Genomic DNA, 21,520 nt, shown 5'->3' with positions numbered 1-21,520 from the left:
TGAGACTCTGGAAACAGTACATTTTTGCTTGAAAAATGACAAAAGCAATTAATAGATTATCAAAATAGTTCCCGATTAGTGTTCTGTCGGTCAATGAATCGACTAATCATCTCAGCTCTAAATTGAACAGGCAGCCCTGTATGTAATAACCTCATGTTATTCATATCAATACAAAAAAACTATTTTCAAAAAGTGTTTGATTTGCCAAAGTTAGGCAGCTCTATAGTTCCATTTTGGTATTCTTAATTAGGGCCAAGTATGACTGTAGTCAGCCGTGTCTGCTGATTGGTTAAAAGGTAAAACATGCTGCCTGAGCTTGTTAAGACAATTTAGTTGAAGCTATGGAGCCTTAAAATCACACAAGTCTTTAACCGTGCTTATCATGCTTGTGATGATGTGAAAGAAGTACCCTTTGCTGAAGTAAAAGTAATAATACCACACTGTGAAAATACTCCACTACAGGTAAAAGTATTGCATTTAAAACCTTAGTTAAGTAAAAGTATTGTGAGCAAAATGCACTAAAAGTATAGTAAAAGTAGTCAGTAAACTGTCAGTGTTTTACTATTATTTATGTTTTTGGATTATTATTACTGCTGCTCTGTGTATGTTGCATTTTATTGATGTAGATGTTTAAGGTTGCAAGAATTAAAACCTTTATATACTGTAATGCATCATATTCTATACGACCGCCATATGTTTGTAACATGTTCAGCTTTGTGATGATGCATGTTCCTGCTTATAATTTATTAATTTAACCCTTACCCTCCTTCTGGTCTAACAAGGCAGGTGAGAGAGGCCTGTGTGGAGGCTAACGGTCCTCAGCAGCGCCGTATCAATCAACCAATCATGTTTCATATATATATCCCCACAGCAAATAAAATAGCGTCGATATATTTCATTTCACGTGGAAATACGTAACATTACGTTAGACACTGTGACTTCTTCATCCACCTACAGAAAAAGACATTTATTATGACCAACATCAATCAGCCCACATGTAAATCTGTGCCAAATGCAAAAATAATGACAGTTTCCAATTCTTTGACACTTGTGTATCACTGCTGCTCCTTTCATGCAGGTCGTGAAAAACAAAAACTGAGTTAATCAAGACTACATTTACTTTAACATGACAAGCTTAAGTATTCAAAGTTGAAGCCATCAAATACTTTGATCATACAGTAATAAACAACAGAGTTTGCCAACTTAATAAAAAAAAAGATTGACTTTTAATACATAAATCAGTATGCTGTATGCCTATTGTATGGAGACGACGATAAACTGAAAGAAATGACACAGCAACTCAGCTAATAAACACTCTCCTCCCTCGACAAAGGCTCTTCTTCTCCTCCTCCTCTTCATGAGTGTGTACGTGAGGCTGAAGATGACATGACGCTGCCCCCTGGTGGTCACTTCTCTATCAGTGAGTCCAGCTGCTCCTGCAGGGAGGCCAGCTGTTGGGAGCAGGAAATAGAAGTGGTGATTGATGCCCGACAGCCCCGGGGTGTAATTGGAGGGTAAGTGGATGATGATTAACATGTCTTTTCACATCCATTTGCTGCCTTCATTTATCAATACAAACAACAATGCAAGACAGTGGGCGGCCACTATGCCATAGCTGCAAAAAGGACTCCGCTGGTAGCTACTGACAAATTCAATTTTGCGTGATTGAATTTGCCATCAGGCATGAAAATTGTTGGCTCTAAAAAAGGACAGCAAGCACAATGCCATCTGCTAACATGGTATTTGACATTCATACAAGATAAATTTGTGTAAAGTGCTGAAAGCTGTAGAGAGCTGACAGCGAGGCGTCTGGTCCTTGGCTTTTTAGGAAAAGGGTTCTCACCTGCTCCATCTCCCGCTCCTCCTGCTGAATGATCTCATCCAACAAAGCTTGGAAGCGGTTCTGCGAGAAGAGAGAGAGACAAACAAGATTTGTTCCGAGTCGACACACTGAGCCTCGTTAAATTGTGATGGCTTTAAATGTGTCGGCCTGGACTGCTTATGTCACCATCTCCACTCTGACAGAAAGGCCACTTGGAATGCCAGTCAGAGACAGCTGACCTTTTCCCTGGAACTGTGATAATAACGACCGGAGATCGGGCTTTGACGGTCCCAAAACACGGCGCAATGAGAGCTCTAAATGGCAACGTAAAAAGGGCCGCGTCTGCTCGCGTTTCACTCATTGTAAAGTCTCCGCCAAAGAGGCAGAACAATTAATTTTCCACATAGAATGCTTATATAGTAGAGGGCCGACGGGAGAAGGCTTTAAAAAAAACTAAATCAAATAAATACGCTGTTTTCACATCACTGTTGAGAGAACTTCTGCTGCATGAAGACTTCTGCCTCCAAGCTCATCCGCATGTTCTTTTATATGTTTCTGTACACGCAGACCTAGTTTCTGAATAAGTGAACAGTGCGTGAGAGTGTGTTCATTGCTTACTTTGAGGGCCTGGTTTTCCACCTTCATGATGAGCTCCTCCTGCTGTTTCTTTCGGGCACGGGTGTCCTGAAGCTTGGTTTTGACGCTATTGATCTGCAACTGGTACTCCATAACTGCGGGGACACAGCGGGAGGTTAACACGTTTCTACTGTCACTCAGAAAATGCGTTGCTTATGCTTCCTTGTGCAGAGAAGAGGAGACAGGAAAAGCTGGAGCGAGATGATGTGTCATCATTTCAGAGCAACCCTACACTGACAAAGCAATGAAGATAAGATCATACACCGTAGCTTGTTGAACCACAAGGATGCCTCCAATTCAGTTGACAAATTGCGGTTAATGGGAACAACAAATCCATTTAAAAAGATGTGAGCCAGCAGGCCGAAGCACTAAAAGACACAACTAAATCAGTCTGCTCCGGGCTCCAGAGGGTTCTCATTAAATCCAGCCAAAGTGATAGTGCCTCACAACAACAACCTGTGGCCCCACGTACCATCAACTATCTTCCAAGCTAATTGTGTCTATCCTGTGCTTCCTCCAACTGACTTTCAATCCTCTGATACAGGCCGTCGAATACGCAAAATCCATCAGGGAGGAGTCCCTGCAGTCCCATTTATCACAACTTTGCAGGGATGACAGAACATCATGAAAGGCTCTGCTGGGCTGCTACAGTGGAGCTGACCGGCAGCGTCGCTGACCGACCGCTCCATGTATGTAGATAAGGAAGCATTGAGCTGTCAGGCTGGACAGCTGTCTGAGCTGCACGCTGAGCCACAATATCTGTCAGACTGGTTAGTTGAGGAGAGCTGTGGGTGTTTGCATCTCTGTGGGCAAGCGAGCAGCACGTGCATTGAAGTGAAAGTACGGCTACTTGTGAGTGTGTGAGTGTGTGAGTGTGTGTGTGTGTGTGTGTCGTCTGACCTAGAAAACTCAGCTGCGATCAAGTCCTAACACCTGGCTACGGTTATTTTTCTTTATCTCTGCTTTGACAAGTATCTGAGGCGGTTTGATTTAATTTCACGTTGGACTATTACCAGCAAACAAGTCCGTTCTGAAATCAGCAAAGCAAATTCTCGGCCATGACTGAAAAACATTAAAGACCGAAAGTTGGCCGAACAAATCAGCATTCAAATGCAAGTAAGCAAGCATGAAAGATTGCTTAATTCTAGTGCTGCACTTACTTCCTCCACCTAGGTACACACACACACACACACACACACACACACACACACACACACACACACACACACACACACACACACACACACACACACACACACACACACACACACACACACACACACACACACACACACACACACACTTTCCAGAATAACATGCACTTCCCACAATATGGTAAAACATCCATAGGTCATATAGTATCCACTTGTGCTTAGTTTACAATATCCAGTTCAAAACACAAAATGATTCAATTTAAAATGATATAAAAGAGAGAACTTTGAGAAGCTTGAACCAGCAAATCTTTGGAAGTTTTCCTTGATGAGTGACTACGTGTCATAATCCATAATTATAAAAAGATACATTTTTTTCATACCTAAATCAACACCTGTCCATTTTCAAACACATTTGAAATAATTGTCCAGCTCTGTGCAGGAACCATGTTATCCGCTCACCTATCTGGTTGTTTCTATCACTTTCATGCTGTGCAGAATCGGACTCGTTGAGCTTCTCTTGGAGCTGTCGGACCAGATCATCCTCCGTGTCCATGATATTCAGGTCCTCGTCCTCGTGCCGGTCCCCTTCGTCCTCCTCATCCTCGCTGGAGCTGCTGATGTCGTTGAAGATCTCCCTCAGTTCGTCGCGCTGGGCTGGCCATGCGGAATGCACATTAGTGTTATTAACGTGGACACAAAGATGGAAATAGCTGGAACACTTGCTGGGATTCGATCTAGGTCACACAGACTACAGTCTAGTGAAAAACAGAAGTTAGGGATATTGTCTCATATGGCAATAAACCAGGTACGATTAATGTGAACAGACTCTCTGACATGGCAAATAACAAGGCGCTTCAGTAGAAGTCACCACAGCATGAACCAACTGTAGTTTGTTTCCTATAGCAAGATGTCAATCAGTGGTTTTCAAATTCTGTTCTTGAAGTAGCGATACAATACTGTGCTACTACTTTTTTGTAAAGAAATATTAGTTGTGCAACTCATGCACAGCCCTCACTAAAGGACCTATGAGTGTAAGCAATTATTATGCTCCTTGGAGCTAACGTGGTCTTCTGGTGAATCCAGGGGGGGGAAATAATCTTGAAGCCAAAGAGTAACTGATGCTTGGGTTCGCTCTATTTCCATTTCAGACCACTGGGGCAGAGTCCATCGACTGTGACGCGGGTGGTGTGCATGTTGAAAAGGAAGAAGGAAACCGTTGCTGGCAAGGTGAGGAGAGTACCAAAGAAATCATTGTACAAGTCTATAGCAAGTCAATCTGGGCCATTTCAAAGTAGCTGCACATTCTTCAACCGGAACGAAAACAGACAGACTAGTTTATCGAAACCGACCTTGCTTTGTAGAGCTTGACCAACTAATAGGACGATGCTCTAAGGGAGCCTCATCAAACATGTTTATGTTAAATAATGTATATAAGAAGATCTATCTTATCAAATCTTTAAACTATTGATCATTTATATCTGTATATGCCTCAAAAATAGCGTATCCACCAGGCTTTATTACTTTGTGTTTCTGTAGGCACGGGGGTCTTGGTAGCAATGTGCAGCCCTTTTACAGCTTTAACTGAGTGGAGGAATCGGCCTGCACTCTGACACCACGATAGCTCACTCGCTATGATTAACTTATGAATAACATGTTTCCCTTACCAGAGGACCCATGACCCATCTTGTGTCCCGAGGTGCCGGGCGAAGAGTCCAGGTTGGCCAGAGAGCCGTGCTGATCTGCTTCCTTGGACTCATCTTCCGCTATGATTTCCCACCCTGATCACCGTGCGTTAAGGTCAACACCCCCTCCACTTTCAGAAGTCCTACATTCAAAGACTCGTGGTCTTTCAAAACTCTTCTTTGAAGTAGACTTGAAGGGTAAAAACCAAATGACGTTCCACAGGAGCTGCCTCAATTGCAACATTAATTAGTGTGTCGTGTGTGTATGTCTGCTGCTGCATGCAAACGCTAAAACTATCATTAGCATCCCGCTTCACTGTGAGCAACTAAGGAATGATAATGAACAGTCCATCTCAATTAACACACAGCAAGCGGGCACTCAAAGCGGCCCCGCTGTGCTCTTATTCTGTCAGGAAAGTTTAGAGTTTCATTAGAGCGCTAATAGCCTCCTCGCAAAGTGCATCTCTCACAAAGGCATTAAGACAGAGTCAAGTCAGGTGAGCCAGACAGGAGTCAGGACCTTAGATCAACCTATTTTGGACGTTAGATGGGCGCGAGGTTCTGTTTGTCCGAAAACAACAAAACAGTAAAAACCACCTTCGGTGTGTGAAAAGCTAAAGTCAAAAATCTCCATCTGATTCTATATTGCTGTTTCCTGCCGTTATATGAGAATAAACACCAGTGCTGTTTTGCTTGGCTACACTACTGTTAGGTTCTCTTTTTTGGCTTTGCAAAATGGACGTGCAAAATATTGTGAGGTGTCTGAAAAAGATACGGACACCGACAGCGTCAGCGTCTGTGCTCAGCAATCTCTTCACCTCCTTTTCCACATCAGGAGATTCAATGTACTGCGAGAGAGAAAGAGATTAGGTTACAAGTAATGTTAGCAGAATATCTCTCGCTCTCTTCCTGTGTGTGTCTCTCTCTCTCACACTCTCACACACACACAGACAGACACACAGCAGCTGGCGGCATGCCAGGAAGCACATTAGCGATTAAAAACAGAAGGGGCCAAATCAATATGGCTCGGCTGTGCACCTTCAGGAAGATTTATTCAGAAGACAACGTAGAAGTGTAGTGCTCAACCACACTCGCTTTCACTTTGATCAAAGCTATAGTGAAATTGCTTTTTCAAAATGCCTTTGGGGCAAACTAAGACGGAAAGGTTTTATTTATATGTAAATCTTAGTTTTCACTTTCACCACAGTTCCAGTTTTATGAAATGTAAATGTCTTGTTGGAAGAGAGCCTAGGAAGGAGATGGATCATCAGACAGGATGCTAAAGAGATGGATGGGAAAAGGGGAGGGGGGGGGTAGTGCTGATGGCAAAACGAAAATGTCAAAACCTTCTTTTTCGCAGTTTTCCGAAATCTTCTCTTGCGAGTATTCTTCAGAGGGCAGGTGACTGGAGACCAAAACAACAGAATTAGTTAAGTTAAAATGGCTCAATCAAGCTGTGGAGGGGAAATGATGCTCCTGCGCTGCTGACGTGCCACGTTTTTTTTTTTAGCACCGACAGCTTCGTCTACTTACTGCCATGGTTCCAAACAAATTTCTTGTCTTTGTCTTTGTCCTTCTTCTTGGTCTTGGGGTCGGTTCCAGTTGGTTCCTCTAAAGGAGGGTAAAGGTCTCCATCTAGTGTACATACCAGCATCTGACCCGTGGATGGAGAAATGAATGGTAAATGACTCTGAATTCTGCTAATTAAAGTTGTTGTATTACAGTATTAGAACAAACAAGACAAGCTCTCACACAATCTTAGTTTTAATGTTAATATAAATGTTTTAAAGTACTTTTTATTTACAACTGGTGTCTAACAGGTAGGTGCTGCTCTACCTGTTTTTTTAAATTCACAATCGTCATCCTATACTTGAACAAGGGATGTTTCCTATGAGGCATACGTCCTAAATGTTATGTCACTGTAGTGTTTTACCTGGCAAACATCAGCGGTCTTGTAAAACGTCTTCTTGTCCACTGTTTTTAGAGACTCGATCATACAGGGCAGATCCACCAGTTTGCAGGCCAAAGGGACGCGGTCTACTCTGACTATGCCATGACGACCATCAGCTACAAATAAGAAGGATAGCATCGTTGGTTATAATGACACGTTGGTGTGAGACATTAGTAACCATTGTCGTTTCAACACTGAGAGAACACATGCAGGTGCAAAACATTGTTTGAGATTATTTTAACAATTTAATAGTATGAATTTAGATTATTTACTCGTAGAAAATATATCAGTGAATCCATAATTACACATTACAAAGAATGACAAAATCTTAGTTTCACTGTAGAAATACATTTGACATGTTCTGGACTAGATTTCAAAACGTTATCAGCTTTCATGAGATGATGATCGGGTAAGACAAATGAAACTGGTGTTTTGACAGTGATGCGGTACTACGACTACTAATAAATCAGCTCACGGTGCAACTCAATGGTGAGTCTGTCTTTAATGTTCATACTGCTCGACTGGGCAATCCTTCTCACTGTTGAGGCGTACTCCTGTATAAGAAAAAAAAAAGATGAATCCACATCATTTTCAGCAAACGGTCACATTTGAATTTAGAAAATGTTTCAGCATGTTTCTCACCGATGGAAGCCTCAGGACAAACTGGCTCTCCAGCTCATAAGGAGCGTCCTCCTTATTCTTTGAGCCGACCTTCCCTGGTAGGAGGAAAACACACCAAGTGGTGAAGTAGCTTCCATGATGGTTGGTATGCATTTATAAAAATACAGAGTACAAAATAAACAAACAATACAGCTCAGTCTATCTGGTTTCTGTAATAAAATGAGGGAACTCTTTGATTATTTTGAAATAACATAAGAAATACTGCTGGAAAGCTTATTTGAAATGTTGTCTTGTTTTACATTTTTGATAAATGTATATTCTGCATTGTTACATGCATGATTCTTGTTTTACATCCTCTTGGTATACATTCAGTCTATTGCATTGTGGGATAATATAAAAGAACATACAAAAACATCACATATTTATTTTTAGTTCACTTTTGATTCCTGGTAAATAACAAAGTCGTCCAACTAAAACCACTATATGTACAACCAACACTAAGACATCTCACACATTAGTAATATTTCAATAAGACTCATTTAGTTTGATATATCTTAGTATTAATCACTTAGCTGTGTATTTTGCAGTGTGTAACGTTAAATCAAGTACTAGTTCAGTAAGATTACCTTGATTTACACCTTATGAAGTGGCAATACGACTAACTTAATGTCAGAGCAAACGACGGGTGAATTTAGATAATTAATTATAAATATTAGGTAATAACCAGTTATAACGTCAGCAGGGTTGTAGCGACCTGTGTATATTTCTACAGACGACATTGATAAAACCGCTATCGTTAAAAACTTTGAGTTGTGAACACTGTTGTTCACACATTGAAGCAACAAAATTCTTGTCATTTTGCCGTGTCATTTCTTATTAAAATGACTTCATTTGTTAAAAACTGCATTAGCAGAGGCAGTGTTTACAAAAGAGTGCTAGCTATCGTTAGCTTAGTAGTAGGGCTATTTAGACGGCACAAGCTTTAAACGTACCTTTCAGTTTAGATGTCATCTTTGTGTTTGTAATTTTGACGGTGCAGGTGCATAAATATTCTCAAACGATGATAATAATCCTCAGATATGTTGTTTGTGATTAACAACACAACACAGCCCAGCTAGCGTCGCACGAAGCTTACGGGCATGGCCGACAGTGGACACTTGCTACATTCAGGTACTCCTCGGAAATTTGTAACGTCACTGACTACTGTCTGTCTTCACCTGTAAAGTCTTTTGGTGTTTCTTTAATTGACTGGCAAACTAGCTAACTAGCATACACCTTATTTTAGGTTTTGTATCAAATCTATAAATGTTATGTATTACAGAAAAATGGTTAAGGACTATCAATAGTTCAGGTTCAGGTATATAGCCATTATTAATACATTATGTCCGATAAACCCGAACGTTACATTAATTCCCATCTTGTACTTTGTATCGCCAGACTTTCTGGCGGGGAAAATAACAAACGGAAAACGTTTAAAAAAATAGATGATACTCAACTAAATCTCACTTATTTATTTGACAACTCATTTTAATTATAGTTAGCTGTTTTATTTTATAGTTGTGCTTTATGTATTGTAAATTAAACAAATCCGTCATCACAAAAACGCCTTCGTATCGTTAATTCAGTTTAATTTAAAATTGTAATCTCGCATAAGTGCCAAATTGAACAATATAACAGAAATGCATATATTTATCTCACTTCCTGTTGAGAATGATGACAAATTGCAATTTCATAATAAGAGTCCTCAGTTGTAACTAGTATGATCCGCTATGGAAATGTTTCGTGAAAAACAGCAAAATCAATTTTAACTTTGTTAATTTGAACCACACACAATTATTTACGGTACGTTCTGTTTTGTTAACGTCTCTTTAAACTAGCGACATCCTGCCATGGTGCTTTTACACCGAAATAAACATAGTACGCTTTCTGGAAAAAGATAGTTTCACTTCCGGGCCAGAACCGACACCTCTGTTGCTGTCGTCTTCCTGCTCTCCCCCAGTCCGTGAATCATTTTAGCACAAAGTTTGCTTTTTTATCTACGACGACATTGCAGCATTTCAGCGCCGAGTAGCCGAAAATGGTGTTTAAGTTGACTGTCAACAGTGCCAGGAGGGCCACGAGGACGCTGTGGTTGCTCGTGCTCGTGAGTCTGTCTGTGAGCATCTGTGTGTGCCGAGCATCTTCACCTCAGGAGGAGGACAGTGCCATGGAGAACATCGTTACAGAGAAGAGGGCTGAGGAGAGCCACCGGCAGGACAGCGCGGACCTGCTCATCTTCATCATGCTCCTCACCCTCACCATCCTGACCATCTGGTTGTTCAAACACCGGAGATTCAGGTTCCTGCACGAGACTGGACTGGCGATGATTTATGGTGAGACGCTGCACAGCGTGACTGAGGGAATGCAGCAGTGTCATCACTGTCGTTTTGTGCTAATAATTAGATTTAAATACGATTGCGTGTCTGTGTGCATTCGTCCAACCCGAATACGTTGCTACGTTGTGGCGCATTTTAGGCAACACGCTTATTTACGGTAATATGAACACCTGGCTGCTCGTTCTTGAACATTACACACACAAGCAGTCAAGTATTTATGGCCACCGTGCCATGAAAAAGCCACCCTCAAAATTTCACTTCTCCACTCTGTGGTCTGGTGAGGCCAAGGATGCATGAGCTCGAGGAGGACGTTATGTCGAGCAGGCTGCACAATATGTGATTGACTGATCCCTCCTTCACTCAGACACCAACATACAAACCTTCCTACACCTGATAGGACAAACACACGTTAGGCCACCACTGCCCGATCCAATGTTCTGTTCTTCGTGTGTGTCTATTTAAATGTGTCCAGGCTAACTGGCTTGGCCTACTGGAGCACTTAAATGGCACAGAGTCATCATGAACCGTGTTGGCATTTGACTGCTTGATAACAGTTGGCATGTGCAACCTGTGCTTGATTGTCAGCGCCTATACCTTCCAGTTACTGTATTTGTGTCAGGTTTTTGGCGACATGTCACTCAACTTCTTCCTACAGGTCTAATCACCTGTTAAGCCAGAGTAATGGAGAATTCCTCATCCCAACACAATATTCCTAATTTGTCTGGTAATATTTGACAGGACCATTAACTTTCTCCCTTAGTGACACCTCCTCATCAATGTTGGCCTTCTTTTTTGCAACCATAGACGGCGTTACATTTAATCGCCTCTCCCCTCTGTATCCTCTCCGTCTTGCCTTTATTCTCTCACAGGCGTACTTGTCGGCGTGGTCCTGCGTTATGGCATCCACGTTCCTCGGGACATCAGCAACGTCACGATGAGCTGCCACGTTAACGCCAGCCCCGCCACCCTGCTGGTCAACGTCAGCGGCAAATTCTACGAGTACACTCTGAAAGGAGAGATCGGTGCCAACGAGGTGAACGATATACAAGATAATGAGATGCTGAGAAAGGTACAGACCGTCAATAATGTTTGAAATGTTTCATTATGTCTGACCACAAAAACTGACTACACTATTATACTGTAAAGTCTCCACATTACTGTACTATTACTATAGATCTGTCAACTTTAAGGGTTTTCTGCTGGTCATGTTGCAACTGTACACTGTAGAGCTGAATCAATCACTAGATACATTGATTAGTTAATCAACTAAACTGGAAATGATTTGGAACTTTTTTTGTTTTTGGACAAAACGTCCAGTTTGAAGACTTTCAGCTCTGGGAAATTCGATAACATTACATTTTCACCACAAAAGTATTGATCAATTAATCGAGAATGGAAGTAATAATTAGTTGCATCCTTAGTAAAATATATGATGTGGTTTTGTATCTTTATGCAGCATGAATTCTCCACATCTTCTCTTTTTATAGAAGCCTGATAAGGAACCTTTATTTTTTTTTAAAGTGTATTACTTCTGATGAAATAAGTGGCAGGATGCTGCCCTCTGAGAGATGTACTATAAACATTTTAAATGCTATTATAATAACTTTTTGCCGACTGTCATGTGAGCTACTTCATGCTGACACAAATGTTTAATTTATGATCTGTCACCTTATTTAATTCATCCAATAATCCAAGTATTCATCAAACAACTTTCTCTCTTTTTATGTTTAATTCTGTAATGTGATACCACTTGTTTTGTGTTTACCTCAGGTGACCTTTGACCCTGAAGTGTTCTTCAATATTCTCCTCCCACCCATCATCTTCCACGCTGGCTACAGCTTGAAAAGGGTACAGTAGTATTTTAGGCTCTCTCTCTGCCGCTGCACGAAGACAAAATGTGTAAACTTTTAACACGTTTGACTCCTGATGTCCTCTTTTGCTCAAATCCAACGTCTTGAGAGACGAATGGTGATTATAGTCTCGATGCAGATCAGATGACTGTTGTTCAATCGTTTTGTCTTTCAGAGACACTTTTTCCGTAACATGGGATCCATCCTGGCTTACGCCTTCATGGGGACAGTTGTTTCCTGTTTTGTTATTGGGTAAGAATAGTAAACTAACATATGGCCACAAAAGAGCCAGCAGCAGAGCAGTATTCATACATCTCAATTACTTTGGTGGTAAAGTTCCCTTAATGCCACTGAAGTCAGTGTTGTTTATGATGATGTGTAAAACCACCTGCTGTTGCTCCATCAGGCTGCTGATGTACGGCTGCGTGGTGCTAATGAAGCGGGTGGGACAGCTGGGTGGAGACTTCTTCTTCACCGATTGTCTGTTCTTTGGAGCCATTGTCTCAGCCACCGACCCCGGTATGTATGCTCGATGTCAGTCATTCAAGTTACTTACAAGTAAGGCTACATCCACACTAGTGTTAAATGAAAACGATTTCCGTCCACGCGGCTGTTTCAGCATCGTTTTCTAAATGATCTCCGTCCGTACTAAAACGCCTGAAAACGAATATCACGTGACTATTCACGTACTCTGGGCATGCAGGTGGGTGCCGGTGTAAACAGGAAGCAGATTGGTTGCTTAGTAAAAAAAATACGACTAATTGCTCCAATAACAGCTGCTTTCTCTGCGAAAATGCAGACTTTAACTGCTCAACAGCTGCTGTAAAGACAACAAGGTCAGCAACACCTGTAATCAGTTGTGCATGTTGAATTAACCTGGTAGTCGATCAGGCTGTTGTTGTTTGTGATTTTCGTGACGAATCAGGGAAGGACACGTCGTGACTGCTAAGAACCAATCAAGTAGCGAACGCGTGTGTGGGCGTCATCGTTTCCAAACGTATCCGTTTCAGACCGTCCACACGAAGAGGCAAACCCGGAGTTTCCGTCCTCGGGAGCGTTTTCAAACTCCTCGGTGCTGGAAAAACTCCGGCGTAGTTGTGGACGCTCAGCGTAAACGTAGCAAAACATATGCGTTTTCAAATGGAGGAGGCCTAACACCTATTATAACCTGGATTCACTTTTGAAATGTTAAAAGCTTGTAGCACACATTCTAGCAAACAGGACACAAACAACTCATCAGAAAACCAGTTTAATATAATAGACTAAGAATAATTCGTTCACTGGAGAAATGACACACGACACAAAGTATAACTGACATGGAGATGTGATCCACAGCTGGGAAAAAGTGGAAAAAACAAACATTGGAGAAGCTGGTTCGGGAAATGTTTTAGAAAAGATATATTCAATAAATAATAAATGAAAAATATTATTGCTTTAAGTTTCTCGTCATTCTAAATTCCAAGATTGCAGTTTGTTCATTTATTTCCTATTTCTACAAAGTACAAGTAAAAGCAATCTATATGTTAATCATTCACATTTCACAGTGTTACTATGTAGTATAGACTTGAAACACAGCTTCAGTCTTGCTCAGTGATGTGGATCATTAATGGCTTCAGTTCTAACATGGACGAATACCAAATTCATTGGCTCGTGTTGCTCTTTGTTCACAGTGACGGTCCTGGCTATCTTCAACGAGCTGCAGGTCGACGTGGATCTGTACGCTTTGCTGTTTGGAGAGAGTGTGCTCAACGATGCAGTGGCCGTGGTTCTGTCCTCGTGAGTCCTCCTTAAAATCACGTCACACTCAAACCATGAGTCTGCATCCGTCCCAAACCAGCTTGAATGTGCCCAGAGACATGGCAAAGTGCAAGTCATGATTTTTGTATCGATCAGCCAGTGACCTTTTTAACTAACCTAATAACAGCTTCTCATTAACGCCAATGCTAAACACAAGGTGGTCTCTAAGCTAACACGCATTTTTTTCCCTCCTCCTCTGCATGGGACTGTTTATTATTTCCACAGAATTGTAAATCATAATAGCAGGCAGAGTGGAGGGGCCGGTCCCTGTGGAGAGACTCTGACCAGCCCACTGAACGGGGTGAACTAAGTAGAGCGTGGCTTTGTGTGCCTTTGCAGTGCCTTGGGACAAACATGATGAATCAACGGCCATTTGTTTTTCGACTCTGCCTTATTCAACCAGAGATCCAGAATATTTATTTATTTATTTATTTATTTATTTATTCATACATTCTTTTGCTTTTTTTGGTAAACCGTTTTTTTTAAGTTGATGAGTCAGCGACAAACACGTTCCCATTATTTTTTTTAAGATTCTGTTTATTAAAAGAGCCAAGATGGAGGCAGGACGCTGAAAGACAAAATGCCTGCTGGTTAGTTGTGTGAGTGGGGGCTGTGAATGATGAGGGGGAATTTATCCCTTTCAGTATATTTTATCGCAAAACGGCAAAATATTTGAAGAATAACTTTTTCTTACTGACAGCTATGCTGCTGAACTTTAAATAATTCTGCTGCCACAAAATCCCTTTTATCCCAAACTCCAATTTCGAAGCAGTTTGCTGAGAGGTATCATCTTGTTCTTTTAATTAGACTTTATTGGGATTGTTCAGTGTCGCTACTTAACTACCAAGTGACGTGTCCCTTGCAGAGAAAGCTTGACCTCAAACTAACCTGCGTGCAGTCTAACGAATGGATTACGTATCTCTACTCATCTCTACTTACTGTAATATCACTTCAGCAGACTCTCAAGTCAGCCACTTTGTTATAAGTTGAGTACTAACACTGAACTATCTAAATAGAGAGAGACTCGTTTGTTTCTCTACATCACTCTGCTTTTCTGTTTATCTTAACTTGCATGAGTGAGAGTTGTTTGCTGTGAAAGCCTGCTCTTCATCAACAGAAGCTAAATACATGAATATTATCAAAAAAGGGCCCTCTACGAGGAGACCTGCTCTAGGGGTGGACTTTGTATTTATAAAGACTATTTACAGTACATGTTAGGCAGTTACATCATATGATACAAGTGCCTTCTACATTTACTGTGTTTTTAGTTTTAGTTCCTGACCTTAATGTGTAACTCTGTAAACCTCCAGTGTGCAGTTATTAATCGTAATGTTTGACATGATTTACATTCTCTGTACGCTTGTGTTCTTTCAGGTCTATAGTAGCTTACCAGCCACAAGGGGACAACACGTTTGAGGTCATGGCATTGCTGAAGTCTTTAGGGATGTTCCTCGGAGTTTTCAGCGGCTCCTTCGCTCTGGGAGTGGCCACCGGGGTCGTCACTGCTCTCATATCTTTTATTCATTTATTTATTTATCCATACATACACTGCATAAGTAGTTACATGTTACATTAAGTCTGAATTTATTGCTCAGTTGTTAGTGTAACCATTTGATAAATGATGTTTCGTAAACAATGCTACATCACTAAAACCACCTTGTATTTCGAGAACTAATGGTATAACAATGAGTCGATAATGGGACTTGTTTACAATGTATTCTTCTTGTTTGAGGAATCCTCTTCCTCCTTAGAAATATGGACAACTGCTCCATCAGAAGCCGTGAGTCAATTTAACAAAATCACTTTGCTTTGGAAACAAGATTTTTCCAAATTCACTTGTTTGAAAGAAAAGGAAACCTGTTATAATATGAATTCATTTTGTAGTGTCTTCGTTAAGCTCCTTGACTTCTTGTCCGTACGTGACTAAGTTCACCAAGCTGAGGGATTTCCCGCTGTTGGAGACGGCTCTGTTCTTCCTCATGTCATGGAGCACATTCCTGCTGGCTGAAGCCTGTGGCTTCACAGGTAGCGCGCTCACACACACACACACACACACACACACACACACACACACACACACACACACACACACACACACACACACACACACACACACTTAAACATGCTGAAACATGCTGAAACAGACATGGTTATGATGGTTCACTGTACTTTAATCTGCTGCCAGTCTATAAGAAATGATCAGATAAAGGACTTGATTACCCTGTATCTCGGTCCCTCCTGGTGTGTTGCAGGTGTGGTCGCTGTGCTGTTCTGTGGCATCACTCAGGCTCATTACACCTTCAACAACCTGTCTCCTGATTCCCAGGACAGGACCAAACAGGTCAGACCTGCACTACAACCACACCACTGTTCTTTCTCTTCTTTTTCAAAGTCTGTGCTTTTATTTTGACGGTAAAAAAAAAAAAAAGGTTAACGGTGGAGTTTATCAGTGACCGTGTCAAGAATTCTTTAATCAGTTGATGTTTCTCTTGTGTTGCAGCTGTTTGAGGTGCTAAATTTCCTGGCAGAGAACTTCATCTTCTCCTACATGGGTCTGACCCTGTTCACCTTCCAGAGCCATGTCTTTAATCCCATGTTCATCGTCGGAGCTTTTGTATCCTTTGCATGTGAAACTATCTGGGGCACACAAAGCCTGATATAACCCTTTGCAACAGCTGCCTATTTGCATGTTAGTATCAGCGTAGAGGATACAGGCCGAGGAGACTTCACTGGCTCTCTGTTTTGTTGTCCTCTCCTTGACCTCGTTCCCACTCAGGTGGCAGTGTTCCTGGGCCGAGCTGCGAACATCTACCCTCTCTCGTTCCTTCTTAATCTGGGACGACGCAACAAGATCAGATCCAACTTCCAGCACATGATGATGTTTGCGGGTTAGTGGCACCCTGTGGATGCACTTTTCTAATTTCTTGCAGCTCACTGTGAGTAGATAGAAAGATAACCGACACAGTTTTGTAAACAGAGATCACCAGATTTGTCTTTTTATAGGAACTTGCATACTTGTTTGTGAGTAAAATTCTCCGTACTTTGCTCTTCAGGGCTGCGAGGCGCGATGACGTTTGCCCTGTCCATCAGAGACACGGCGACATACGCCCGTCAGATGATGTTTTCCACCACTCTGCTCGTGGTCTTCTTTACAGTTTGGGTTTGTGGAGGTGGCACCACCCAGATGTTGTCCTGCCAGCATATTCGGTAGGCCTCTCCTTCAACCATCTAACCCGTTCCAGGGGTAAAGCTGGACTTGCAGTTAACATTGGTTGAATTTTAGATAATGTCAGAGAAATTTACTTTATCAAATGTTTTTTTTTTTTTGTCCAGATGTAATGACTTCCATGTTTAACTGGTTCATCAGGTTAAAACTCCAAGAATCATTCAGCTTGAGGCTTTTTACAGTACGACCACCTTTACACGCAAACTTGCTGCTCAGGAACTCGCTAAACAGGGGAAACATGCTTCACAACTGTGTTCTGCTCCGACAGTTTATAACTGTGTTTGTTTTCCTCAAACAGAGTGGGAGTGGACTCTGATCAAGATAACCCTGTAAGTGTGGCCCCTGTGAAATCCTTATTGCTGTAATGTGACTGTAAGAAAAACACCTACATTGCATTTTCTGTGTTTTTACAGGTGAGCATCACTGAAGGCTCAGAGAGAAGAAGCACCAAACAAGAAAGTGCCTGGCTTTTCAGAATTTGGTACAACTTCGACCACAAGTATCCTTTGGCAGCAACGGTCTAGTTTTTAATCAATGTCATAAACATCAGAAAATAACTGCTAGTAGCATCAAACCTGCTCCAGTGCAGTGGCGACTACTGTAGTTCACCGTGTCCGACAGCAGGGGGAGCACCATGTACAGACTGAAAGACAAATGGTCTCTTTTATTAGCTGTGTGTTATGAAGGTCATTCGTGTATTTTAGGTAAATGACCTAAGTTTTGAGGAATGTTTGTTGCATCTCACCACTCGCTCTCTATGCTTGTTTTCTCTGTAATGCGTCCTTGACTCGAGCCCCCTCTCCAGCTACCTGAAGCCCATCCTGACTCACAGCGGCCCCCCTCTCACAGCCACGCTGCCTCCCTGCTGCGGCCCCCTCGCCCGCTTCCTCACCAGCCCTCAGGCCTATGAGGTCAGACACTGGTTCATACGGAAGCTATTTCTGGCTGTGTTTTGTTAAGAATTATCCAGAATTAACCGATTTAAAAAAAGTTATTTTGATGAATCATGAAGTCCAGTTTGAAACTTAAGATTTTGAATTGATAACAATCGATCTTTTATTGGTAAATCCTTTGCTGTATTCTGGTTTGAGTATCTGCATCGTTCCGCTTCCCTCTCACCAGAACGAGTGCCAGTTGAAGGACGACGACTCTGACCTCATCCTGACCGACGGCGACATCAACCTGACCTACGGCGACATCACAGTCAGCACAGACGCGTCAGGTTCCCACACGAGCGGCGGTCCGGCCTTCGCCGGCGCCGCCATCTCTGACGACTTGGACAGAGAGTTGACGTGCGGGGATCACGAGCTGGTGATGAGGGGCACGCGCCTGGTGCTGCCCATGGATGACTCTGACCCGCCCTTTACGGACCCCCACCACCGCTTGCGGATGTGAAGAAAGTCTTTCAACGCAGACCCAGACGACCGTCCGACTCTGACTGACCCAAGCTATTGAGCAAACGACCCGTACCTGACACGCCCTCTTTTGCTCCTCCACTTGTTTTCCCCTTTTGCTCTTGCCTCATTCCTCTTTTCTCCCCCCCCCCCACACATCTCTCAGTTACATTTCCTCACTTCCTCTTGTGGTAAATCCCTGTCTCTACCTCATTCTCGCTCCGCTCGCTTCCACACCTCTCTGGCATCTGCCGTCATTGTAATATAGTCTTTATTTATTTTAGGGTTTTGTTGGTAATTGAAAACCAGTTTCTCTTAGTTTTGCTTAAAGCTGTGTGTCAGTCACCTTACTGTAGCATTGCACAGAGGTCTAGCAGCATGTGATAGTGTGTAAATGCAAGTGCCAACCACTAGCTAATTTGTCGATGTACAGTATATCACAGAGTACTATAACTTTGATATGCATGCTGAGGATGCTCGCTCTTTTCTTCTTATGGGAGGTTGAGGGCTTTTTGTGTTTTGGGTCTAACCTTGAATGTTGCTGCCTTCTCTCTGCGCATCAGAGGCATGCTGACCCAGTGGACAACTTTACTGTACATTTTGTTACAATCAAGTGCCTGGGAATTGTAGTTTTAAGCCTGGCAACCCATACTGGATCCGCTCTTGGACGCAAAGCCAGTTCAGGATGGGCTGTAGTTTTCCTTTGTAAAAAAAAGAACAAAAAGAAATACAAAAAACTCAACAGACACATCTGTCCATAAGGTAGCAATATACTCCGTGGGTGTTTGTGCTATTTGCCTGTAAATATTGTGTAACAATGTGATGCTGCTGATGCAGTGAAAGTTGTGGATCTCTCCCAATGACCTTTGACTGTGACATAGAGCGGGACATTACACCTTATTTTAGACGCTGGTGTTGCTCACAGCAGAACAAAGGGCTGTTGTTTCCCAAAACGAGATCCAAAGGAGTTTTAACGGAGAAAGATTAGTGCCATTTCATTCCTGCATCATGACCTGTTGTGAAAACTGAATGCAGACGACCCTTAAAGTGTTTTGTATTATTATTGTTATCAGAGCTTAAGTACTTTGAGCTGAGTCACACGTTTGTCGTACACGTTTAGCTTTGAGCATCCACATAACGTCGAGATGTATCCTGAAAAACACATGAACTTGACACTATAGGAACTTGTTATTGGTGATTTTCTGAGTAAGAATTTGGCAAACCAGAGAAATTATCTTTCTAAATTATATATATATTTAAATAATTTTATTAGGGCTGCAACCAATTATTATTCTATTATCAAGTAATCAGCTATTTTCTGTGTAATTGATTAATTAATTTAAATATCTTGTTTTGTCGGATCAGTAGTTGAAAACCCAAAGATTTATAACACTTTATAATCATGGAAGACTAAAACAAAGGCAGATGTTTGTATTGGAGAAGCTGGACGCGGTGAATGTGAGGCGTTTTATTTATCAATTCATGGCTGATATGAGCAGATATGTACGTTGGTACTGTGGCAGTTCATCATTGTGGGAAATGCCAGAAGAGAACAACAATGGTTGTCGATATGCTGGATGTTTCTCTCTGCTGTAGCCGATAAGTGTCCTCGAGGCTTAATGGTTAAACAGGAGTATCGCGCATTCTGAATTAATTGGAAGTGTTACATTTAACTCGTAGTCTCTCGTCGGTGTGGGTGCACAAGAAGTAACGGAAGAGTTTTGTGAGCTCCTTTCTGTGCAGAGTATAGCAGCTGTGAACTCGGGTTTAACAGGAAGTGTTGATAGGGCGTCACGGTGGCAACGCCGTGTTGATGTGGACAGAAGCCAGAAAACACTTTGAACGCGGTGACGAAGTTCAGCACAACAGTTTTGCAGTTAATCCTCTTGGTGAGAAAGAAATGTTGGTTGCATGCAGAGCGGATGCAGGAGGAGGAGGAGGAGGAGGAGGAGGAGGAGGAGGAGGAGGAGGAGGAGGAGGAGGAGGAGGAGGAGGAGGAGGAGGAGGAGGAGGAGGAGGAGGAGGAGGAGGAGGAGGAGGAGGAGGAGGAGGAGGAGGAGGAGGAGGAGGAGGAGGAGGAGGAGGAGGAGGAGGAGGAGGAGGAGGAGGAGGAGGATGATAGGGTTTCAGAAAAGAGTGAAAGAAATAGATGATGAAAGAGAGAAATGGAGGACGGAGAGTTTGTGTGTTCGTGTGTTTGCCACGATACAGGAAGGAAGAGCAGCGATATCTCTTTTCCTTCTCCAGTTATCTTCTGCTGTGCAGGAACTTCTTATTGAAAGTATTTTTTTTTTTTATCATGCTTGCTTCTTGACACCAGATCGTCCAGGAAATGATTGATTCTTTCTGTCATTTATACTTTTTCTTTGTTCCATTATTTGAATTTTATTTTGTGGAAGCGAAACGATGAAGTAAAAAAAAAAAAGTTGAAAAGTGAATAATTTGCACTCATCCATTAAGAATGTTTTATTGTTTTGCTCTGATCTTTTATCCAACAGCTGCTTTTATATTATTTATCTTTATGTTTTGGAAGGTTGTGGAAAACAAATGAGCAAATTCATGTCGGTTTAATGAATATTGAATGATTGTTAGGTTGCTTTATTGATGTTTCTTTGTAAAGAGTCAATTCCACAATGCAGTGGCAGCAGAGATGTTTAAGAGTCCTTTTATACTGCTGTCCCATGTCATCACTTCACCATTCATGTGTGTGAATGCTGTTGCCATAACTTCTACGGAGCATTAATCATTCATCTTCCTCTGATGGTGGGGAGACAAAAATAGAAAAATATATACAAGCAGAGTCTTGTGCCGCTGTTCTTCAACTGACACATGAAATAATGTGAAATCTGCAAAAAGCTGATAGAGGTTTTTGTGTTTGCGTACTACTACTTTTTTTTCTTCCTCTCTCTCCTTGTTCTCTGAATGGTGACTAGTGACAGGCTTTGATCATTGGAAACCCTGTCTGAAGTAGCTGACCAAAGAGGCCTGCTGTGCTTTGTGTTTTCAGACGGT

At 42.0% G+C, this 21,520-nt stretch overlaps 2 protein-coding genes across 2 annotated transcripts; one reads left to right on the top strand and one right to left on the bottom strand.

Moving 5' to 3' along the window:
• Nucleotides 1-946: 946 nt before the first annotated feature.
• On the bottom strand, nucleotides 947-9,018 carry taf7 (TAF7 RNA polymerase II, TATA box binding protein (TBP)-associated factor). Its single transcript, XM_079168025.1, has 12 exons — nucleotides 8,859-9,018; nucleotides 7,888-7,961; nucleotides 7,721-7,799; nucleotides 7,228-7,361; nucleotides 6,828-6,948; nucleotides 6,641-6,699; nucleotides 6,070-6,142; nucleotides 5,277-5,390; nucleotides 4,072-4,266; nucleotides 2,441-2,553; nucleotides 1,844-1,903; nucleotides 947-1,451 (listed from the first exon to the last, which is right to left on the bottom strand). Exons 1-12 carry the CDS (start codon nucleotides 8,875-8,877, stop codon nucleotides 1,407-1,409), a joined length of 1,086 nt encoding a protein of 361 aa, XP_079024151.1. The 5' UTR covers nucleotides 8,878-9,018; the 3' UTR covers nucleotides 947-1,406.
• Nucleotides 9,019-9,928: 910 nt separating this feature from the next.
• On the top strand, nucleotides 9,929-20,425 carry slc9a6a (solute carrier family 9 member A6a). The gene is made up of 16 exons (XM_079167222.1): nucleotides 9,929-10,238; nucleotides 11,111-11,310; nucleotides 12,012-12,089; nucleotides 12,267-12,343; nucleotides 12,498-12,610; nucleotides 13,762-13,867; nucleotides 15,263-15,398; nucleotides 15,808-15,913; nucleotides 16,141-16,229; nucleotides 16,389-16,502; nucleotides 16,665-16,776; nucleotides 16,942-17,095; nucleotides 17,413-17,443; nucleotides 17,528-17,613; nucleotides 17,920-18,025; nucleotides 18,237-20,425. Exons 1-16 carry the CDS (start codon nucleotides 9,944-9,946, stop codon nucleotides 18,507-18,509), a joined length of 2,076 nt encoding a protein of 691 aa, XP_079023348.1. The 5' UTR covers nucleotides 9,929-9,943; the 3' UTR covers nucleotides 18,510-20,425.
• The last annotated feature ends 1,095 nt before the right edge of the window (nucleotides 20,426-21,520 follow it).

The sequence above is a fragment of the Pholis gunnellus genome, assembly GCF_910591455.1.
Source record: "Pholis gunnellus genome assembly, chromosome: 10".
NCBI lineage: Eukaryota > Metazoa > Chordata > Actinopteri > Perciformes > Pholidae > Pholis > Pholis gunnellus.
The sequence above is the reverse complement of the archived record's forward strand: the minus strand, read 5'-3'. Positions and strand labels throughout refer to the sequence as shown.